This window comes from Tenrec ecaudatus, chromosome 18 (assembly GCF_050624435.1).
Source record: "Tenrec ecaudatus isolate mTenEca1 chromosome 18, mTenEca1.hap1, whole genome shotgun sequence".
Taxonomy (NCBI): domain Eukaryota; kingdom Metazoa; phylum Chordata; class Mammalia; order Afrosoricida; family Tenrecidae; genus Tenrec; species Tenrec ecaudatus.
In genome coordinates, this window is record NC_134547.1 from 46,471,265 (window position 1) to 46,491,620 (window position 20,356).

The window sequence follows — 20,356 nt, forward strand, 5'->3', positions numbered from 1 at the left end:
CAAGGTCACAACCCCTCCGAGGAGCCGCTGGAGGATGACATGTCTGTGTGCGTGGGCTGCTGTCCTTCCGGTCAGAGCACCGTCTTCTCTTGTCTCACAAGTCTGCTGCTGTGGTCAGGTCTGTCTGGGTGACTCATGAAATGCAAACACTACTAACAAAGAAACACAAAAAAACAGCTGCTGCCACTGCCAACTTACTTCTGCCCCGTGGCGCAGGTGAATCCGGGTGTCACTGTGCCCACAGGCTTTCAATGGCCACTACTTCAGAAGTAGATTAGCAGCCTCTGGGTGGACTTGGACCTTGTGGTTACTGCGTGCACACCCCCCCCCCCCCAGGGACAAACCTCCCTGAAGAAGAGGGGCATTAAAAAATCAAGTTCTTTGTCTTAATGGACACTGTGCCGGGCCCTGTCCCTGGGGCCTGCGAGGTGGCTGGTGGCATTATGCTCACTCTGTTTCACAGACAAGGAGCCCTGAGCTCCGAAAGGTGACGTAATTAGCTTAAAGCCTCACAGTCAGGGAATGGCAGCTTGCATTCTGCTTCCCAGAGGACATGCTCACCCTCCCTGGACACCACTGTCCCTGAGGCAGTGGGGGCGCAGGAGATGGGTCGTGGAGGCAGAGTGACATGTGATGCCAACTCAGCAGGTGAGCCTCAGCAGCCCCCTTGCTTGAACCAGCCACCCTGCCCTTACTCAGCCCATGCCGCCAGCACCTGCACTGGGCGGCCCCGTGGCTGCGGGCACAAACCGGGTCGATTGGAAATAGTTCTCAGCTCTCTGTTGTCTAAAGGTTAGGATCTTGTTCTGAGATGTGAAGGTGGAGGGGGTCAGAGAGCCCAGTGTCCAGGACTGGCCAGTGAGAAGAGGCCCAAACCTCAAGCGTTGGATTGTCAGTTGAAGGCCAAAGACAGTGAATCGTTTGTCTTTGCCAATGTAACAGGATGGTCACAATGTCAGGATTGTAAGCCACCCCCCATGGGGAAGGGCCAATGGTGCAATGCAGCTTCCTCCACATCCCTTCTGGGGCCACCACTGCGTTTCAGCCCTTGGCCCCCAGTCCCTAGATGACTGCCGCTTCCTGCCCAAGATCGGGCGCCCTCCTCCCCTCCCCCCAGCTGCCCTCAGAAGTTATTTGTGTCCGTCCTGTCCAGACATTTTGCTAAGACACTTAACTTAAGCTGATTGGGATCTCAAGCCTTAGGGTGGAAGACCAGCAGAGGCCTCACCAGCACACAGGCCCCGGGATCTTCAATCACAAAACTCAAGTCTCAGAACCACCCGGAACGCACAAGCACTTGGAGTTAGGAGTGCACCCTCAGCTGCCCCCGGGTCCTTGCTGTGTCCACATGTGTTGGCGTGAGCGCCCACAAGGACACACACTGACATCCAGGCAGCGCCTTGCTGTGTTTCAGAGCATAGGTGTTCTCCGACTTGATGTTATCCAACAGCTCACCTGCCAGTGTCTGCGTCCAGGGAGCAGCTCTGCAGAGGTTCTCAGTGAGACCTCTGGCCAGGGAGCAGACCTCCAGCACCCCAAGTGCCCAAAGGAGCAAGGTCTCTTCCCTGGGGAAGTAATTCCTGAACCCGAAGGACTGCTTCTGCTATGGGCTCCCAGTGAATGTCCGGGTGGTGAACTCCGTTTACTCTCTTACCTGCTAACTACGAGGTTGGAGGTTTGTGTTCCCTCCAAGGCACCTCAGAAGAAAGACTTGGTGACCTATTGCCTAAATATCAGCCAGGGAAACCCCTCTGGAGCCCGGCTACACACTGGTTCATGAGGCGACCACGAGCCGGAATACGCTCAGAGCAATCGAGTCCTGGTGCTGAAACAGGTCAACACTCAGCTGCCCACGGAGTAGCTGACGATTCACACCTACCCGGTCAAAATCCACTTCATGGAACCTTGCTACAACTCTAGCCGTGACTCTCAGGCTGCCAGACAAGGGGAGAAGGTTCTGGAGGATGAATTGCTGCTCACAGCTTACACGTCTCCCAGTTCATGACAGGGAGTGCTCAGACTCAGCTTTGGGAAGCTTCTAACGAAACCCACAAGTACACATCAGCATCTATGCATGCACCCCTAGCTCAAGACTGGGGAGACAATGGTCACAAATAGCCACGCTGCCCTCAAGCAGCTTCGAGCACGGGGAATGAAAAAGACCCAAACCGACAGTGGCTGTCAGTGGATAGACCTGAGCCACATCGTCGGCCTGCAGCTGTGAACTTCACCTGGAGACCTCCTTCAACCCATACGACCACCAGCCGGCCAGCACAGTGGGTTGTGCATTGTACTGCTGACCAAAATGTTGGTGGTTCAAACCCACCAGTGCATCCGAGGGAGAAAGACGAGGTGCTCTGCTTTTGGAAAGCTTTACCATCTCACACACCCGGGACAGCTCTACGCTGCATCGAGTGGACTCAGTGGCAGTGGGTTTGGGGTTTGGAGTTCTTGCTATAAACCCCTTTTTTCAGGTGTAGAAACGGACAGACATTGCAGACAAGTGGAGAAACTGGGGCATCCAGGTTCGTGATTGGAACAGCTGCCGGACACAGCCTCCAAACTTACAGCTGCAGCCGAGAAATGTGTTGCAGAGACTGCTTTCAAGAACCCCGCACCAGTGAGGGGGACGCACCGCAGCAGGAGGCTGCTGGGCAGAGAGGAAGGGGAAGTCTTCTGAAGCTGCGGTATTCCGGGATGAGAGCTTAGGAGCAAAATGCTGCAATTCTCTGAACCTCGGTTTCCTCATTGATAAAATGAGACAGAATTGGAAAGAAATTAGGGGATGGTCAAGCATGAGCTGCAATCACTCCAGGGACGCAGTCCGAGGGTTCCACCGTGGTGACGTGGGTGAGCGTTTTGAGCTGAGGCTCTTGGATTGGGTGGCTCAGGTCAGGAAGACACAGATTAGAGTTTCCCAGAGGACGTGTCGGGCTGTGGCTGAGACTGTGAGGGATGGCGTGTTGGGCTGAGAAGGAGATCCCTGGGGCAGGGAGCCCAAAGGGGGTGCTGTGGCTGAAGTTCAGGCTGACTGTGGAGAAGGGTCCAGGGCCGTGGAGCTGACACCAGCGTGGCATCAAACCTAGCATTCGAGGAACATCAGCTGGCTTACCATAGCACCCACAGGCCCGTGGCGGGAGCTCATTCGGTATTCGTGGAAGAGTGGAGAAAAGCAACGGTAGGAAGAAGGTCTTGGTGATCAGCCTCTGACAATCAGCCATTGAAAACCTCACAGACCGCAGCAGAGTCAGGGTCAATGCCTGCACTTGGGGCCCATGGTCAGGAGGGGCCCATTGCTAGGGGAGGCCGTCCTGTGTGGTGACAGAGAGCCAGCAGGCATTGGGAGACCCCCGAGAGATGGATTAGGCCGGGGGCCACAATGATGGGCTGGAACAAGATGGAGGTGTGCAGAGGATACAGGGCTGGGCTTGTTTTGTTCTGTGGCATGTAAGGTCACCCAGGGCCAATGTCGACTTGACAGCAGCTCCGTGTCTACCTACCTGTCCGAGGAAATATGTGACACAGCCCCATGATACAGTTGGTTAGACTGAGGCTTGGTTAGAATGCCTGCCAGTGCGTCAGACAGGCGTGAGTCGCACAACCTACCACTTGGAAGCTGGGCGCCCTTTCAAAGATTCTGAACTATCGAAAGGGATTATGGTAAATACTGGGCCACAGCATCATCAAGAGGACTGAAGGAGATCGCACAGAAAGCGCTTAACCCACTGCCTGCCGTGCAGAAAGTGTTCTCTCTGTGTGAGCTGTTTTCACAAGATTGTTTTTATGTGCTTGTCCAAAGTCATGTGGACCGTTAAAACTGCAGGGTCCAGCTGGGTCTTGGACTTGGGTTTAACTCCACACTCTTTCTACAACAGCTGGCTGTCCCTCGTAAGAGCCAGGTCTGGCTTCCAGAGCTACCCAGGAGCCCTCTGCCGGGCGCTCCCATGCCAGGATTGGAGAGGCTGGCCTGTAGGGCGCCTCACCATGCCCATCTCTCTGCAGATACAATGAAGTGAAGAAGAAGATGGATCCTGGCTTCCCCAAGCTCATCGCAGATGCCTGGAACGCCATCCCCGATAACCTGGATGCTGTGTTGGACCTGCAGGGCAGTGGTAAGCTGCTCACCACCCCCTCCCATGCCCACTATCCCCACGCCCTGGCTTTCTAGGACTCCCCTCCCCCAGCTAGGGCCTGGTTGCTCACAAGCACACACTCCTCATTGTGCCGGGGCGAGCCTGCGGCAGTCTCAGCAAAACAAGCCAGCCCTCAGCTCAGTGCTGGGCGGGTGGCCAGCCCCTGACCTCTGCTCCCTGCAGGAAGGCCCAGAAAGGCCCCTCACAGCTGCTGGGCCTGGAGCCAGGGAGCCAGAGGGCCAGAGGAGGTCTCCAGGGGGCGAAAACCTGGGCCCCATGCCCTGAATTCATTCTGGTGTTCGGCCCAGGCCCTTTGATGTCACAGAAGGCCTTGTGACCACCTCTCACGAACAGAAGGGTGTCTCCATTTGAGACAGGACAAATTGTCATGCTCTGTTGCTGATGTGGCAAAGAGCCCCACTTAACTCCCTCTGCCCCGGTCCCTTGCGGACCCCAACACCGCCTGTCTCGGTGAGGAAAAGACCATGCAATTTGAGGAGCAAATTCTCAAGGAGGCTCCTGTGAGTTCCTGGGGGGTCTGGGAATGAGGCTGGCCTGGCTCATTAGAGAAGGATTCAGCTAAGCTCCGCACATATTTCTGAGCCCTCACAGTATGCTAAGGACATACAGCTTTGAGCTGCCATTGTTAAAGATCTCACAGTGCTCCCAGACCTTAGCACACAACCTCATTTTCAGTTAAGAACCATCTTTACAAGTACCTACTATGTGCCAAATTTTAGAAGTAAGAAAGATTATGTCTGTCTAAAAACAAACCCACTGACAACAAGTGGATTGTGTAGCAGAGCTTCCCAAACTCATTTGGCCTACCATCCCCTTTTCAGGGGATAAAGAAATTACTCAGTACCCCCCTGGCAATTAAGAATGTTTGTACTATCATCTAGGATACAGTTAAGGTATCTGCATTTGATTACCCCAGGAGCCCTGGTGGTGTAGTGCTTACGAAGTGGATTGCCAACTGCAAGGTTAGCAGTTCGAAACCACCAGCTACTACTTAGGAGAAAGATGAGGCTTTCTATTCCCATAAAGAGTTGCAGCCTCAGAAACCTACAGTGTCAGTTCTACCCGGTCCTCTAGGGTCACCATGAGTCAGAATTGAGTCAAATTCCATGGCTGTGAGCTTGTTTGTTTGGTTGGTTCTTTCCCATAAAGAGTTACAGTCTCCGGTAGTGACAAGGGCAGTTCTACGCTGTCCTGTAGGGCCACAGTGAGACAGCTTCGACTCGATGGCAGTGAGTTCCGTTACGGGTCATTCCAGTGCTCACCAGGGGGCGATCATGCCCACTTTGGCATTCCCTACTCCCAAAACAAACTCAGCTCCATTGAGTTGATTCTGACTCATTTCGAGTCTATAAAGCCAGAGTACAACTGCCCCTATTGATTTTACAAGTCTGTAGCTCTTTACGAGAGTCGCAGACCTCCTCTTTATCCCATGGAGGGACTGATGGCTTCGAACTGCTGACTTTATGGTTAGCTAGTAGCCCAACATGTAACCACTATGCCACCAGGGTTCCAACACTGCTATGTAGGGTTTCCAAGACTATAAATCTCTACAGGACCAGACAGCCTCATCTTTGTCCCTCGGCATAGCTGGTGGGTTTGAACCACTGACCTGTTGGTAGCAGCTCAATGCCTAACCCAATGTGCCTGCAGGGCTCTTTGTAGGTTTGTCAGGAGTCATCAATCCCAAAGTCTGTAGAGGCCAGGCTCACCCCCTGGCTTCCAATTGCTTTTGACTCAGAGTGACAGTGTCGGACAGCACAGAACTGCCCCGTGCCAGGAGCAGATGGGATCACCTCTCTCCCGCAGAGCAGCTCGTGGGTCCGAACTGCTTACTCTGTAGTTAGCAGCCCAGTAGATGACCCACTCTGCCACCACAGCCAGGCAGGAATAACAACTTCACGAAGCAGACAGGGGCAGACACCCAGGAGGCGGCGTGAGCTGGGTCCAGAAGTCTACTTTCAGGTAAACAAATCCCAGGTGTTTACAGGTTGGCCCTTTAAGCCCATCCACATGGGATAGCTGCTTCTCAGCTTCTGCTGATTGCTTTCCGACAAGAGGAGGGCCTCCACCGCATTGTAATGAGAAACCAGAATTGTACCGCAACAGGTACAATTTCTAGGTGTTTACATGTTAGCAGCTTACTCAGAATTAATAAATAAAACAGCAAGACGCAAAGCCCATCTACAGACAATTGTACATGCCCCCCTTCCCCCCCAGAGAAGAGTCACAAGGAAGAAACGACTCAACCAGGGCGCAGTATAGCACCCTGAAACACACACCAATCCTCTGGTTCCAGAATGCTTCCTCCACCCCGGCCCCCTCCACCCCCTACCATGACCAGTTCTACCTTACAAATCTGGTTGGACCAGAGCATACACATTGGTACAGATAAAAGCTTTCAACACATGGAATTCAGAACAGATAAACCCCTCAGGAACAGTAGTGAGTGGGAGAAACCATATCATGAAGGTAGGGGGATGGTCAGGGAGAGGGAAAGGGGGAACCCATCACACGGTTGGATATATAGCCCCTCCCCCCAAGAAATAACAAAAAATGTGGGTGAAGGCAGACAATGGACAGTGTAAGACATGAAATAATAATAATATGTAATTTATCAAAGAATCATGGGATGGAAGGGGGAAAAAGAGGAGCTGATACCAGGGGCTCAAATAAAAAGCAAATGTTCAGGAAATGATGATGGCAACATATGTACAAATAGGCTTGATACAGTTAATGTGTGGAATGTATAAGAGGTGTAAGAGCTCTCAGTAAAGTGATTTAAAACAAAATAGCAGCAGCAACAACAAAGTATAAACCAAATAAAAGCACTTTCTCGGCTCAGTGGTAAAGCCCTTTCCTTCTAGCCAAGAGGTTGGCAGATCAAATCCATCAGCTGCCTCCACAGGACAATGATGTAAAACTGCTTCGGCACACTGGCAGCTTTGAAAACCCCATGGGGCAGTTCTAGCCTGTCTTACAGTCCCTAGGAGTCAGAACCGACTTGATGGCGGGGGTAAGCCAACTAAAACCCGTTGGTGGGCCTGATCAAGCCGAAGCCTCCTGGTTTGCCGTCTGCGATGTGTGCGGTGGTCGTGCTAAGCAGGGTGCTGTAACTATTATATGAACAGCGGGTGTTTACTGACCGGCGTTAGCCCCTACCACAAGCCCTACGTGGTTCATATCTTCATCTTCATCCGCGAGAAGAGGAAACAGGAACTTGAAGGACTTACTTGGCTTCCATTGCCCTCCTCTAGCCAGAGGGGCGTCCTCCTTCTCTGCTTTAAAAGCTTCTTCCCCAGGCCAGGCAAACCCCCCCCCCCCCCCCCACGGCTTGGGGATGGAGCACTCAGTCTCTCTCCTTTCTCTTCCTCAGGTCACACCTACTTCTTCAAGGGAGCCTATTACCTGAAGCTGGAGAACCAAAGTCTGAAGAGCGTCAAGTTTGGCGGGATCAAATCTGACTGGCTGGCCTGCTGAGCCTGGCTGGCTCCCGCCGGCCCTGGCCCCCTCTCCATCGCTGTTCACGTTCAGGGGCCCTGAGCACCAGGGGAGGACCCAGATGGGCCTGGCAGCCCCACCTCCAACTCTGTAGCTAATCAGCATTCTCGCCTCCACCTGACCATTTCAGCTTCTGAAGAGCGGCCGCACCCTGGGCCCAAGGAAAGGTGCTGATCATACCCCTTCTCCCCTAGTCCCGTCCGTCTTCAGGAGCCACCCCAAGCACATGCCTTGAGATTGTCAATGCAGCCCTGCCTTGGGCTTCCCTGGTGCTGTCCCCACTCCAGGCTCTTCTCCCTCCATAACCTCTGTGGCTCTCAGCATCCCTAGAGCCAACAGAGACTGTCTCAAGAGGCCACTGGTGGCCTGACAGCTGGCCTGACATGGGACAGTGGGACAGGGGCATGGCCAGGTGGCCACTCCAGACACCTGGCCTCTTACTGCTGGATGCCTTCGAACCTTCCAGACGTAAGCAGTTTGCTTTGTATGCACTTTGTTCTTTTATTTTGACCTACCCACCCATCCCACCCCCTGCCCCCGACTTTGAAATTCATTTCCTGACCGAATGGTCCCATATCTTGGACTTAATGTTGGTTTCTCAGGTTGTGTGACGTCACTGCACAGTGGCTCTCAGCCCACGGAGCACTGTCCCTCCTGCACTCTTATTTAGTGTGGCCCCACCCTTCACTTCCTCTACCGGATGGAGGAAAACAAGACATATATCTCCACTCAGCCCTTCCTCTCTGTCCTTTCCACCGTTCCCCCGTGGGAAATGCCAGCTAGCAGGAATAAGCAGCGCTGAAGAGACCGCATTTGTTAGCTTTCTTAGCAGAATCGAGAGAGGGGCCGCAGCCTCCATCACAAAAGGAAAGGTGAAAAGCCCACGTCCCCACTTCCCTGCAGAGCACAGGTAGCCGCTGTTGAAAAGATCAGAACTGCCAAATAAAGCCCCTGCCCCCCAGTAGGTGAGCTACAGCCCCTCTCCTGGGGGAGGGCACGGGGACCAAAACCCAAACCAGCAGTAGTCCTAGACTATGATCTGTGAGTCATTTGCCAAGGACCCCTTCGCTCTTAGCTTCTTCATTACGAGGCACACTAATTCTAACGCCACTCCTCATAACCATGACCAGCAACACCACCACCGTCCTCCCTACTGGCTCAGTCCCTGGATGGTGGCTAAGTGATTACTACACTTGTCTACTAACCAGAAGGTGGGTGGTTGGAGTCACCTCAAAGGTCACTAGGAAGAAAGTCCTGGTGCTCTACTTTTGGAAACTCAGCCATTGACAAGCATCTGGAGCACAGTTTACTCTGACACACGCAGGGTCTCCATGAATCAAAGTGAGCTCAATGCCCACCATCTCCCCAAGAACAGCCCCCCCCCCATTCAAGAGAGTGCTTCCTCTGTGGAACGCACTTTACTGGCACCACTTAATTTAGCCTAAAGATGGAGATTGTATTCATTGAAGTTTGTAGATGAGGAAACATGACCAGGCCCTATAGCTGTTAGGTAACAGTCCCAGCCAAGGTCAAAGCGTGGGCCTAGAGGAGGGGCTTCAACCCATCTTCTCCATCAGCAGCATCACCAATGACATGGCCAAAGGCACCCAAGGGAATGCCCCCAGGGGAGAAATGCATGCTGCTTCCTAAACCCAGCTCCTAGGAAAAGAACTCTAGAACTAGACTGCTGGCTCCAAATGCTTCCCTGGCTGGCTGTGGAACAGAGACGTACAAGCCGAGGGGTTTTCAAAGGCGCCTTCCAGGACGGTCCACCTTGGTGTACGCCACTCAAGGTGGGGCTGGTGTAGAAAGGGCTGGGGGAGTGGACAGGTCTCTGGAGATGACTTCGGTGGCCTGAACGCAACTTCACCTCCCACGGCTTGAAGGGCCCTGGTGAGACAGCTTTCTGTGCAAGTGATGGACTAAAATGTTACAAAGGACTGCTATGCCCTACTTGAAGATGCCCACTCTGGGGAGCGCCTTGTGTCCTTGAGAATGCTTACATCATGGCTTTAATACACTGTTATTCAGATTCTCTGTAAGAGGTGATGGTTACGTGTTTAGCGCTACCTGAAAGGTGGGTGGTTGGGACCCATCCAGATGCTCTCCTGTGGGGTTGCTGTGAGTTGGGATTGATGGAACGGCTCCCAACGGCAAGGCCCTCTGCCATACTGGGCGAAGTTAGCTAAAAGGAGCTATTTCTAGGAACCAGACATGCCTTATCATTTAGTTCTCACTACAACCAGAGAGTAGAGTGACTCGCCTCTCACTTCCTGGATGAAGAAACAAGGCCAGGGAGCTTAAGTGAGTGGCTGGGGGTTATACTGGGGTCTGCATGGGTTAGGAGATGCTCAGATTCCACAGGGAACAAGTTTGGGGAGCAGCTTTCCCAGAGCTAACTAGATTCTCAGCCTGGCCTCCACCCTTCCCAGGGCTTCACCAGTTGGTCGCTGTTCTTGGGCAGCCCTGTTTCCCTTCCTGCCACTCATGACCAGATAGGCCCCTGAACTTCCCCAGAGTGAAGCGGAGCCATTTCCCCTTTCTGGGGCAGGTTCCACATCTTGGATGGCATTTGTTGTTTTTCCCTCTTTCTGGTAATAGTTCAATATTTCTGTGGAGAGCCAGTGCCCAAATTCCACTCCTGGTACCAATTTCTGTGTCAGTCAAGACCCAGCTGTAATGGACAACTCAACGTGGTTTAAGCAAAAAACAAAGCACGCACTGGAAACTCAGCAGACAAACAACCAAAACTGAATAGATTCGCTAATTGGATGAGATGGACCCAGGGCTAGTAGCTGCTCCTAACCTTGCTGGATCGACTCAGCGTGATCTTTACGTTGCATGCTTCCGAATGTCTGGAAGCCTGGTGTTTTCAAACCAACCCAGCAGGTGGTTCCTAATAAGACTAAACAGAGGTTACCTTAAGCCTGATCTTCCTGGAAAGTGGTTCCCGGTAATTTGAGGCCACTGTCCCATTGGGTCTGTGTGTCCACTTTAAAAGATCCTTCATGTTTCAGTTTAGTGACGGAGAAGTACAGTCTCTGGTGTCCCTAGCTGGTGCAATCTATTAACAAGCTCGATTGCTAAGTGAAGAGTTGGCACTTGGAGGCCACTCAGGGGCACCTTTGGGAGAGAGCCCCAATGACCTACCCCTCAGAGACCAACCACTTGAAATCCTGTGAAACACAGCTCTACTGTAGCGCACCTGTGATCACCATGAGACCAAGTCAACCTGATGTCAACTGGTTGCCTTTTTAAGAGGCTCCTCAGGGTGGGGGTGGGAGGCAGTGCTATGGACCAGGATAAAGACTGAGGTGACATCCCAGGAAGGCAAAGGTGCTGGCCTTTGGTCCAGTCTCTGCTTCAGGCTGGACTTTCACCTACTCTCCAAGGCTTCTGTCTAAATCCAGGAGGAGGGAAGAAGCTGTAGAGACCTCACCTGGTGTGCTCTGGGTCTTGAGGTGTCAACGAAATTAGGGAAACAATTTGCTGAGGGCTTCCATATGGCTTGCTGTGTGAACATTCTGGGATGTATGCCTCACAACCCTTTCAGCTGTGTACATTACATAGGGTTTTCACAGAACCAGCAGCGAAGGCTCTGGCCAAGGCTGCAGTGCCAGTAACATTGGAAATCTATACAGCAGAGAACTCTGCTTCAACTGTCTGAGAGGATGGCAAAACCAAGGTATCCTTCGGATCCTGCTTCCCAGGGGGAAACCTCCATCTCCAGTGGGCGGAACTGTATTAACAAGGAGGAAGTGTCAGATGCCTGGAAGGTTGGGGCTAGCGCCAGGGGCGGGGCCTGGGGCGGGGCCACGCGAGCCCAGCTAGGTAAGTCTGGCGCCTGCGCAGGGACCTTGGCGAGGCACCTCAGACTGAGATTCCCTTGGGGCTCCGACTCCTCCGGGATCCCACCCACCTCCAGCCCGGCTGCGACGCTCGCAGGCGCTGGGCGCCCATCGGTCGGTCCGTCCGTCGGTCCGTCGGCCCGTAGGTCGGGTCAGACGCCTGGCTCAGCCATGAACCGGTGCGCCGAGGCTGCGGCGGTGGCGGCCACCGTGCCGGGTGCGGGCGTCGGAGATGCGGGGCTGCGGCCGCCCATGGTGCCCCGCCAGGCGTCCTTCATCCCGCCGCCCGTGCCCAACCCCTTCGTGCAGCAGACCCAGATGGGCGCGGGGAGCCGGCTGCAGGTGAGGGCCGAGGACCACCGGGAAGGGCGCTGGTCTGGAGGGGGCGTGGCCGGAGAGAGGCCAGGGTCTGCGGGGCGGGGCCAGGGAGAATTTGGGGTCTGAGGGGCGTGCCCATAAGAGAGGGTCTGAGGGGTGTGACTCAGGTGGAAGAAGGCTGGGGGCCCCAGAATCCAGGAGCCAAGGCAGCTGAGAGAGAAGGGGATGAGTGGAGAGGGAGTTTTTCAAAGGGGCTGTGGATTTGAAAGGAAGACACTTGGGGGGCACGGTCTGAGGAAGAGAGAAGATGCCCACGTTGGGGTATGAGAGTGGGCATGAGCCTGGCACTGGCCTAGAAGGAACGATGAATCTATGCCAGGCACTTGGATTTGTGAGGGGGGTGGGAGGCAGATCTGCCACCAGAAAGCAGGTTTGGGGAAACCTGCCTTTGCCTCATGGGAAGTCCATCTGGGGTGGGAAGCGCCTGGAGCTAAGTTAGAATCGGTGGGTAAAGCTGGGACTACGCAGCAGAAAGCCGACCCCCACCACACTGGAGCATGGCGACCCTAGAGGACAGAATAGACACCGGTGCCCTTCTGAGGCTGTAAATCGTGACAGGAGCCGTCTTATCTTCAGCCGGTTGGCTGGTGAAATCCTACTGCCTACCTTGAGGTTCGCAGCCAACCTCACCCACTCTGCCACCAGGGCTCGGAGCGGGGTTGTGGAGGATGGAGAACCGGACTGGAACAAAACCAGAAACAAGAAAACTGCAAGCCAGCTTAGGTGTTCATAAATTGTGGTCTAAGTCATCCCCAATACTTCTAGATTCAAGGATGAGAGGTGACCAGCCTTTTTACCACTGTTAAAAATAGTCATGTCCCAAAATTTAAAAAAAAAATAGCAAGGTCCATAAAAAAAAGTTTCCTTTTTGGTGTGTGCAAAAGTCTGCTTTTACTCTCAAGCTTTGGACTTCCTCTTTGGTGAGCTTAGTGGTCAGGAAACAAGATAGTCTATGCAGCCACATTTGTCCTGTGGGTTCTGGGTGGGGGCGGGGAGGGGGAAGATTTCCTCATTTCCTTGTCCATTTTGCTCATTTCTTTATTAGAACTTGAGGTCGTGTAAATTATTCACATTCAGCTTGGATGCACGGAGGCATCTATGGTTTGCTTTACTGGGGCAGGTTGAATGCTGGGCCAAATATCAGTCATGTTCTTCATAGGCAGCTGGTGGTTAGAGTAGGGGCGGGTGGGTGGTTAAGACAAGGAAGATGAGAGAGGAAGAGGAAGGCCATGAATGTGGTAATATCGCTTTTAAAAAAACTAAAATATCTGATCTCCATGCTTCAAATGGACAGATGTTCATTTTGTATGTTAAAACTCTACTAGTTATATCGACCATCACTCATGATTAAATTTCATCGAATTAGCCAAATCAGTCATACTTAAGTGAAAATATGTCCATCTACTTAGCTTCCTGTTATGGAGGGGGGATCAAATGACTTTGTCCTCTGACAAAAACAATTAGAGAGCGTTGCTTAACATCACACCTTCCTGAATTAATGACTAACACTTGGAGCCAAACGTATCCAAGGAAAACCTAGGCAGCGAGAGGTCCACAGGGGATCTGAAAAATCTTTGCCTCAGTCCGGGGACTCTGAAAGTCACACTTGGAAAAGGCTGTGCGTGTGGTCAAGGTATGCACTTGCCCAGCAACGATGTGGCAATAACCTAAGCCCTCACCCCTAGGCAACAGGAGGCTTTGTGCTAGTAAGAATTGAAGGCGGCAGAGTATAAACTACTGACTGGCTGAATGTCAAAGACAGTCACTAGGAGACTTGCTAGGTTCGGGCACTTAAAGAAACCTCTGCCTAATTAATCACTAGCTGAGTTCCAAGCTAACCTGTCAGAGACTTCAGTGAAAACACAGTTTATAAAATTACTCCCGGTATTATATATAAACACAGAATATAAAGGAGAAAAGCACATGACGACTTTAATGCCTCCAGATGATTTTACAATCCTTCATAGTAAAGTCACGAAATGAATTAAGATGGGAAGGCCCCTCCTTCAATGTGATAAAGGATATTTATGAAAATCTCCCAGCTAACATCACACGGAATGGTAAAAGCTTCTCTCTGCTGAGATTAGAACAAAACTAGGATTTCTGCTCTCAACACATTGATTCAGCATCATATTGGAGGTCCTGGTTTTAGGCAAGGAACAGTGTAAATGAATCCTGATTAGAAAAGAAGTAAAATTTGCTCTACTTATAGATAGCTTGATCTTATCTATAGAAAATCTTAAAAATAGCCAGAAAAACTACTGGTGCTAATAAGTTCAACAAGGCTGTAGACTACAAGATCATTCTATAGTACCAATTATAGTTTTGTACATTTGTAGCAAAAAGTATAGAAATGAAATTTAGAAAATAGTTTAATATTAAATAATATTTATGTATTTGTTGTTTTGTTTTCAGTTTTCTTTTATTGTTTTGTTTTGTTCTGTCTTGTTTTTATGCTTATTATTATCTCTGCATGTCTATCTAGATAAGATAGGTGGGATAAACAACAGGACTGACTGTTCTGTGGGGACACAGGAGAGGGGAAGGCAGGGGAAAGCAATGGGGTATCAACAAACCCAGAAACAAGGGAACAACAAATGATCTAAAAATCAATGGCAAGGAAGACGTAGAATGCTTGGTGGGGCTTGATCAAGGGCAATATAGCCAAGAGGGATTACTGAAACTTGAATGAAGGCCAGACACAATAGTGGGACAAGAGGAAAGTAAAAGGAAATAGAGGAACGAACTAGGAAGCAAAGGACATTTACAGAGGTCTAAATACAGGCATGTACATATGTAAATATATATAATAATAGGGAAATATATCTATGTCCATATATTTATATGTTAAGTATTAAGGTAGCAGATGGACATTTGGGCCTCTACTCAAGTACTCCCTCAATGCAAGAGCACTTTGTTCTAATAACCCAACATTCTGTGATGCTCAGCTTTCCAAAATTATCGCTGAAGACAAAATGGGTGCAAAAACAAATGCGGTGAGGAAAGTTGATGGTGCCCGGCTATCAGGAGCTATATCATCTGGGGTCTTAAAGGCTTGAGGATAAACAAGTGACCATGTAGCTGAGAAGCAACAGAGCCCACATGCAAGAAGCACACCAGTCTGTGGTCACGAGGTATCAATGGAATCAGATATCAGGCATCAAGAACCCAGAACAAAAAAATCATATCAAGGGGGAACGCAGAATGTAGACCCAAAGCCCATCTGGAGATAATTGGACATCCCCTTACAGAGAGGTCACAGTGAAGAAATGAGCCAGTCATGGTACAGTATAGCACTGATGAAACATACAACTTTCCTCTAGTTCTTTGGTGCTTCCTTCCTTCGCCCCACTATCATGACCTCAACTCTACCTTACAAATCGGATTAGACCAGAGCATGCACACGGATACAGATAAGAGCCCACAACACAGGGAATCCAGGATAGATAAACCCCTCAGGGCCAACGATGAGAGTAGAGATACCAGGAGGATTAGGGGAGTGTGGGGGGAATTGATCACAAGGGTCAGCCCATCACCCCCTCTCAGGGGGACAAACAATGGAAAAGTTGGTGGGGGTGATGGAGGACGATGTAAATAATAACTTATAGCTTATCAAGGGTTCATGAGGGAGGGTGGGCAGTGAAGGGAGGGGGAAAAAATAGGGAGCTGATATCAGGGGCTCAAGTGCTTTGAAAATGATGATGGCAGCATATGTGCAAATGTGCTTGACACACTGGATGAATGAATGTATGGATTGTGGTAAGAGATGTAAGAGCCCCCAATAAAAGTATTTAGTCATAAAACAAAAATTATCAAGGGGTCACGAGGGTGACGTAGGGAGGGGGAAAAAGAAGAGATGATACCAAGGGCTCAAGTAGAAAGAAAATGTTTTGGAAATGATGATGGTAACATTAAGTACAAATGTGATTGCTACAATTGATGTATGGATTGTTATAAGAGCTTTAAGAGCCCCCCATAAAATGATCTATTAAAAAAATAAATAAACTATGGCCAATTGATATTGACATGGTGGCAATACAGTGGGCTATCTACTAATATTGGCTTAAAATTGATCAAAACCAAAATCTGAGAATTAAAACTATACAACTCTTAGAAAAGAACATAGATTCCTTTTTTGTGACCTTGGATTTCCTTACATAAGTATAGCAAAGGACGAGATCAATGAAACTCCCCAAAAGTCAAAAATTTGGGCTTTCAAAGTACACTACAAAATAATGAACAGACAATTGCCAGAGTGAGAGAACATATGTGGAAGCCATGAATCTGACATGACTCTGGTATCAGAATATACAAAGGCCTCTTTGAACTCATCAGTTAAAGAAGACAAATGCTCAATTTAAGAATGAGCACGTTATTTAAATAAACATTTCTCCAAAGCAGATTTGCAAATGCCCGATAAGCACATGAGGAGATGCTCCGCATCATTAATCAATAGGAACATGCAGATTAGGGTCACAATGAGATACCATCTACGCCCACAATGTTTAAGAGACTCCGAGTTTCTGTTAAGTGTGATGGAAAACTATCAATTCCTTAGGGGTTAATGGAGGGAATACATTTTTGATACCCTACTTTGGATGTCCAATATGTCCAAAATTCCCCATTCTGTTAGGAGTAGGAACAATAGCTCGTGTTGAGCAGAACAAAATGAAAATACAGTGTGTCTGGTGGCTTGACAATGCTGTGAGCAGCACCACAGACATGTCAAAGAAGAAATTATCTCTTCATATTGACTAATATATTCCTTGACAAATATTTCCTAGTCTTCCTGGAATGTCCTTTATCCACATACACACACACACCACCAAGCTCACTGCCACTGAGCGGCTGCCGACTGATAGTGACCTTCTAGGGCAGAGTAGAACTGCCCCGTGAATTCCCAAGACTAAGTGTTGATTGGAGCAGAAAGTCCTGTTTGTCTCCTGAGGAGCACCTGGTGGTTTCAAACTGCTGACCTGTGGGTCGTAGTCCAACATTGTAGCCACTGAGCCACTATATCCACCACTTCCGTGAGTTGCCTTGTCCTCCTGGCAGTCAGTCGCCACCCCTTTAGGCATTTCTCTTTATACCTAGAAGCGGAATTGCTGGGTCACAAATGTAGCTCAAGTTTATAAGAAACTGCCACAGGGTATCCAGGACAGATGAAGCCCTCAGGACCAATAATGAGAGTAGCGGTACCTGGAGAGGAAGGAGAGGGGAGGGTAGAAAGGGGGAACTGACCACAAGGATCTACAGATAATCCCCTCCCTGGGGGCCGGACAAAAGAAATGTGGGTGGAGGGAGACATCAGACAGTGTAAAACGTGACAAAATAATACTAGTTTATAAATTATCAAGGGTTCATGGAGGAGATGGGAGCAGCGAGGGAAGGGGAAAATGAGGTGCTGGTGCCAGGGGCTTAAGGATAAAGAAAATGTTTTGAGAATGATGATGGCAACAAATGTACAAATATGCTTGACACAATGGATGCATCTATGGATTGTGATAAGAGTTGCATGAGCCCCCAATAAAATGATTTTTAAAAGAAAAAATACCTTCCAAATAGTTTTCTATAGTGATTTGATTATTTTAATTTCCATAGGCAATGTATGAGGATTTTAATCACTCTGGATCCTCAGACCCTTGGTGTTGGCAGTATGTTATAAAGATCAGATTTTATTAAGGTATATCATTCACATAAATACACCCCCTTTGGGTACATAGGCTGCGATTTTCTTCTAAAATCGCATATCCACCATAATCAAGTTAACCATGATTCCATCACCACAGAACGTTTCCTTGTATCCCTTTACAGGTAATACTCCTTCCTGGGCCTTAGGCAGCTGCTGATAGGTAGTCTTTCACGATTGTGTGAAATTTTCATATGAATGAAATCCTGTAGTAGGTATCCTTTCATGTCTGGCTTCTTCATATTTTGAGATTAAACTGTATTGCCATTTATAGTAGTAGTTGATTCTTTTAAATTACAGATTATTCCATTATCTTAATATATTATTCGTTTTTTATGGTGGCTCTATGCATACATTATTTTTGTGTGTGGTAAATGTAAACAAAACAGTTATCATTTCTCTAGCCTTCATATGTCCAGTTCAAGGAAATTAACAATATGCATCATGTTGTTCCACCATCATTAATTGTTCCCCAACTTTTCCATCACACTTAACAGAAGCTCGGTGTCTCGTCAACATTGTGGGTGTAAACGGTATCTCATTGCGATTCTAATCTGCACTTTTCTATTGATTAATGATGCAGAGCATCCGTTCATGTGCTTCATCAGATGACTTGCTTCAAGCAAGTGCCCTAATGGACAATAGTATTTACACTGTGAACAACGGCATGGGTTTAACTAAAGAACTTTTGATTCTTCAAAAAAGACCCAAAACTTCAGAATGTGTAGAGATCGTGGCAGGGACAATGGCAGACAGGCAGGTGGGGTGGGAGAAGCCTGGGAATCTGCAAGTAGCTGGAGCTGGAGCTGCCTGAGGACCCAAAGAAGCAGCGGAAAAACCTAGGGAAAGGAAGGCTGTTTCTTGGGGTTGGGGGTGTTCCAGTCTCGCACTGAGAAACAATCAGCTGAAGAAGCAGCTGAGGACTTTCTTACAAAGCCTTCAGAGGTCTCCAAGTTTGGATTGGCACCAGGTCATTGGACAACAAAGAAAGCATCAGCTTTACACTTGGATGAAGTGAGCCCAAAGAAGCAGCTCCCACTCTTGTCCCCAAACCCTTTCAGTAGCCACAGCTTTCAATGAAGATGAAGATAGTGCACCGGCGGAAATGCCCCCAGCAGCCAAGGCGAGGATGAAGAGACACCAGCAGCACCAATCTCCTCCAACAGAGGAAAGCATGGTTTTCCTGATAGCCAGAAGCTGTGGGAGCGAATTTTAAACTCTCCTCTTGGGAATGCTCCTGACCAACACAATGAAGTGGTGCGTTTTATGATCCGTGTGTGGGGTGGGTGTAAAGTGAAAAGAACCAGTTCCCTTCTTTAAAAGAAAGGCAGAGACTCTCTGTGGAGCCACTTTTTTGTTTTGCTGATGACTTTAAATTAAAGAGTGAGTGGTACACTGATAACTTAGTTTGAAGTGAAAAAAAAAATAAGTCTGACCCCTTTTGCTAGTCCGATTTAGTGTTGTTTACGGGTGGCTTCTGCTTAAGAGGAAATTTTATTATCTTGCATTATCAGGCTGGATATATCATTGCAACTTCTGAAGTCCCCGAGAGTCACATCTTCCCCGAAGCTACTTCGGCCTAACAAACAGAATTAAGTGTCCTTATTAGGGTCTATAAGGGAGTCTCGGTGCTGCTATGGTTAGCTATCTTGCTGTTGACTACATGATTAATGGTTCAAACCCAGTGGCCACGCCTCAGGAGAAGGACGAGGCTGTCTGCTCCTGTAGAAGTTTGCCGTCTTGGCAAACTCCATATAAAGTTGTTATGAGTCAGAAGCAAATCCGTTGGAGTGGTTTAGAGCTTAAATGTTTGCTTCTACAGGTCTGTTAATTTTCACACCGATTGTAGGTATTTTGGGGGAATGTACATGATTATGGCAGGATGTGAAAGCAGGACAAGATTCCACGAATCTCGCTGAATCGTATGGACTTTGTTTTATAGCTGTCGTGATTCTTAAAGTTATTACATTTACTTCATATTTGTCTTTCTCCTGGATTTATCTAACACAAAGGTCCACTTATCTATCATTCTCTCTTCAATGGCGCCTCCCACCATATGGAAAAAGAAGACATTTATTAAATTAGCCCCACCTGTAGCTAATGGGAGCAGTTGGACGGAATGTTGAATCCATCATCTTCATCTACAATGTGGGCATGGAAATTCAGATCCATTAGCGTTTCCTATATCAAAAGATAGCCTCGTGCCCAATGCTACTTTCCAATTTCAACGTTATCTTTAAGTGAGTCTTGCGTGTTAAGCTGTGGCACCCCCCTAGATGGTTAGCCCAACCTCAGGTACCATGCTCCAATCGAACTTATATCCTGCAGTAGGGATTTAATTGTTTTAAAGTAAAATTGTTTGCCAGTTGGAACATATTGTAGAAGGAATGCCTAAATATTAATACTTTCCCATAACACCCTGCTGATTCTCCTAGGTCCTTCATGAGTTTACCTCAAAGTGTAACCACATTACTCAACTGCTTACAGGAAAAGACACTGAATTAACTAGCTTGTCCATCATTTGTACTGATCTCTAGAGCCCAGTAAGATTAGGGCAATTGTCCCAGAAACAATATGATCGGTGTTCCTCTTGGATATATTTTTTTGTGTGTGGCATCAAAGGAGAGTACAGTAGAAGATGCAAATCCAAATGATAACCCCTACGCTTGGGCCTTCTCCTGTTTGCATGGCTGGAGGATAAGAAGGTGCGTGGTCGGTAGTTCAAAACCAGCAGCAGCACCTCAGGAGAAACGCTGGGCTTTCCACTCCTATAAACAGTTACAGTCTCA

The 20,356-nt window shown here is 49.0% G+C and overlaps 2 protein-coding genes and 1 pseudogene across 4 annotated transcripts in view; all 3 read left to right on the forward strand.

Moving 5' to 3' along the window:
* MMP2 (matrix metallopeptidase 2) overlaps positions 1–9,694 on the forward strand; it is a 29,309-nt gene extending 19,615 nt beyond the window's left edge. Inside the window, exons 12-13 of the mRNA XM_075537982.1 lie at positions 4,003–4,112; positions 7,528–9,694. Of these exons, the coding sequence (XP_075394097.1) occupies positions 4,003–4,112; positions 7,528–7,631 (214 nt within the window). The 3' untranslated portion in view covers positions 7,632–9,694. The remainder of the gene's footprint in view (positions 1–4,002; positions 4,113–7,527) is intronic.
* Positions 9,695–9,850: 156 nt separating this feature from the next.
* LPCAT2 (lysophosphatidylcholine acyltransferase 2) overlaps positions 9,851–20,356 on the forward strand; it is a 92,126-nt gene continuing 81,620 nt past the window's right edge. For all 3 annotated transcript variants that reach the window (XM_075537979.1, XM_075537981.1, XM_075537980.1), the window contains exon 1: positions 9,851–11,842. In XM_075537979.1, the coding sequence (XP_075394094.1) occupies positions 11,324–11,842 (519 nt within the window). In that variant the 5' untranslated portion in view covers positions 9,851–11,323. The remainder of the gene's footprint in view (positions 11,843–20,356) is intronic.
* LOC142432534 (PEST proteolytic signal-containing nuclear protein pseudogene) lies at positions 18,313–19,150 on the forward strand (annotated as a pseudogene).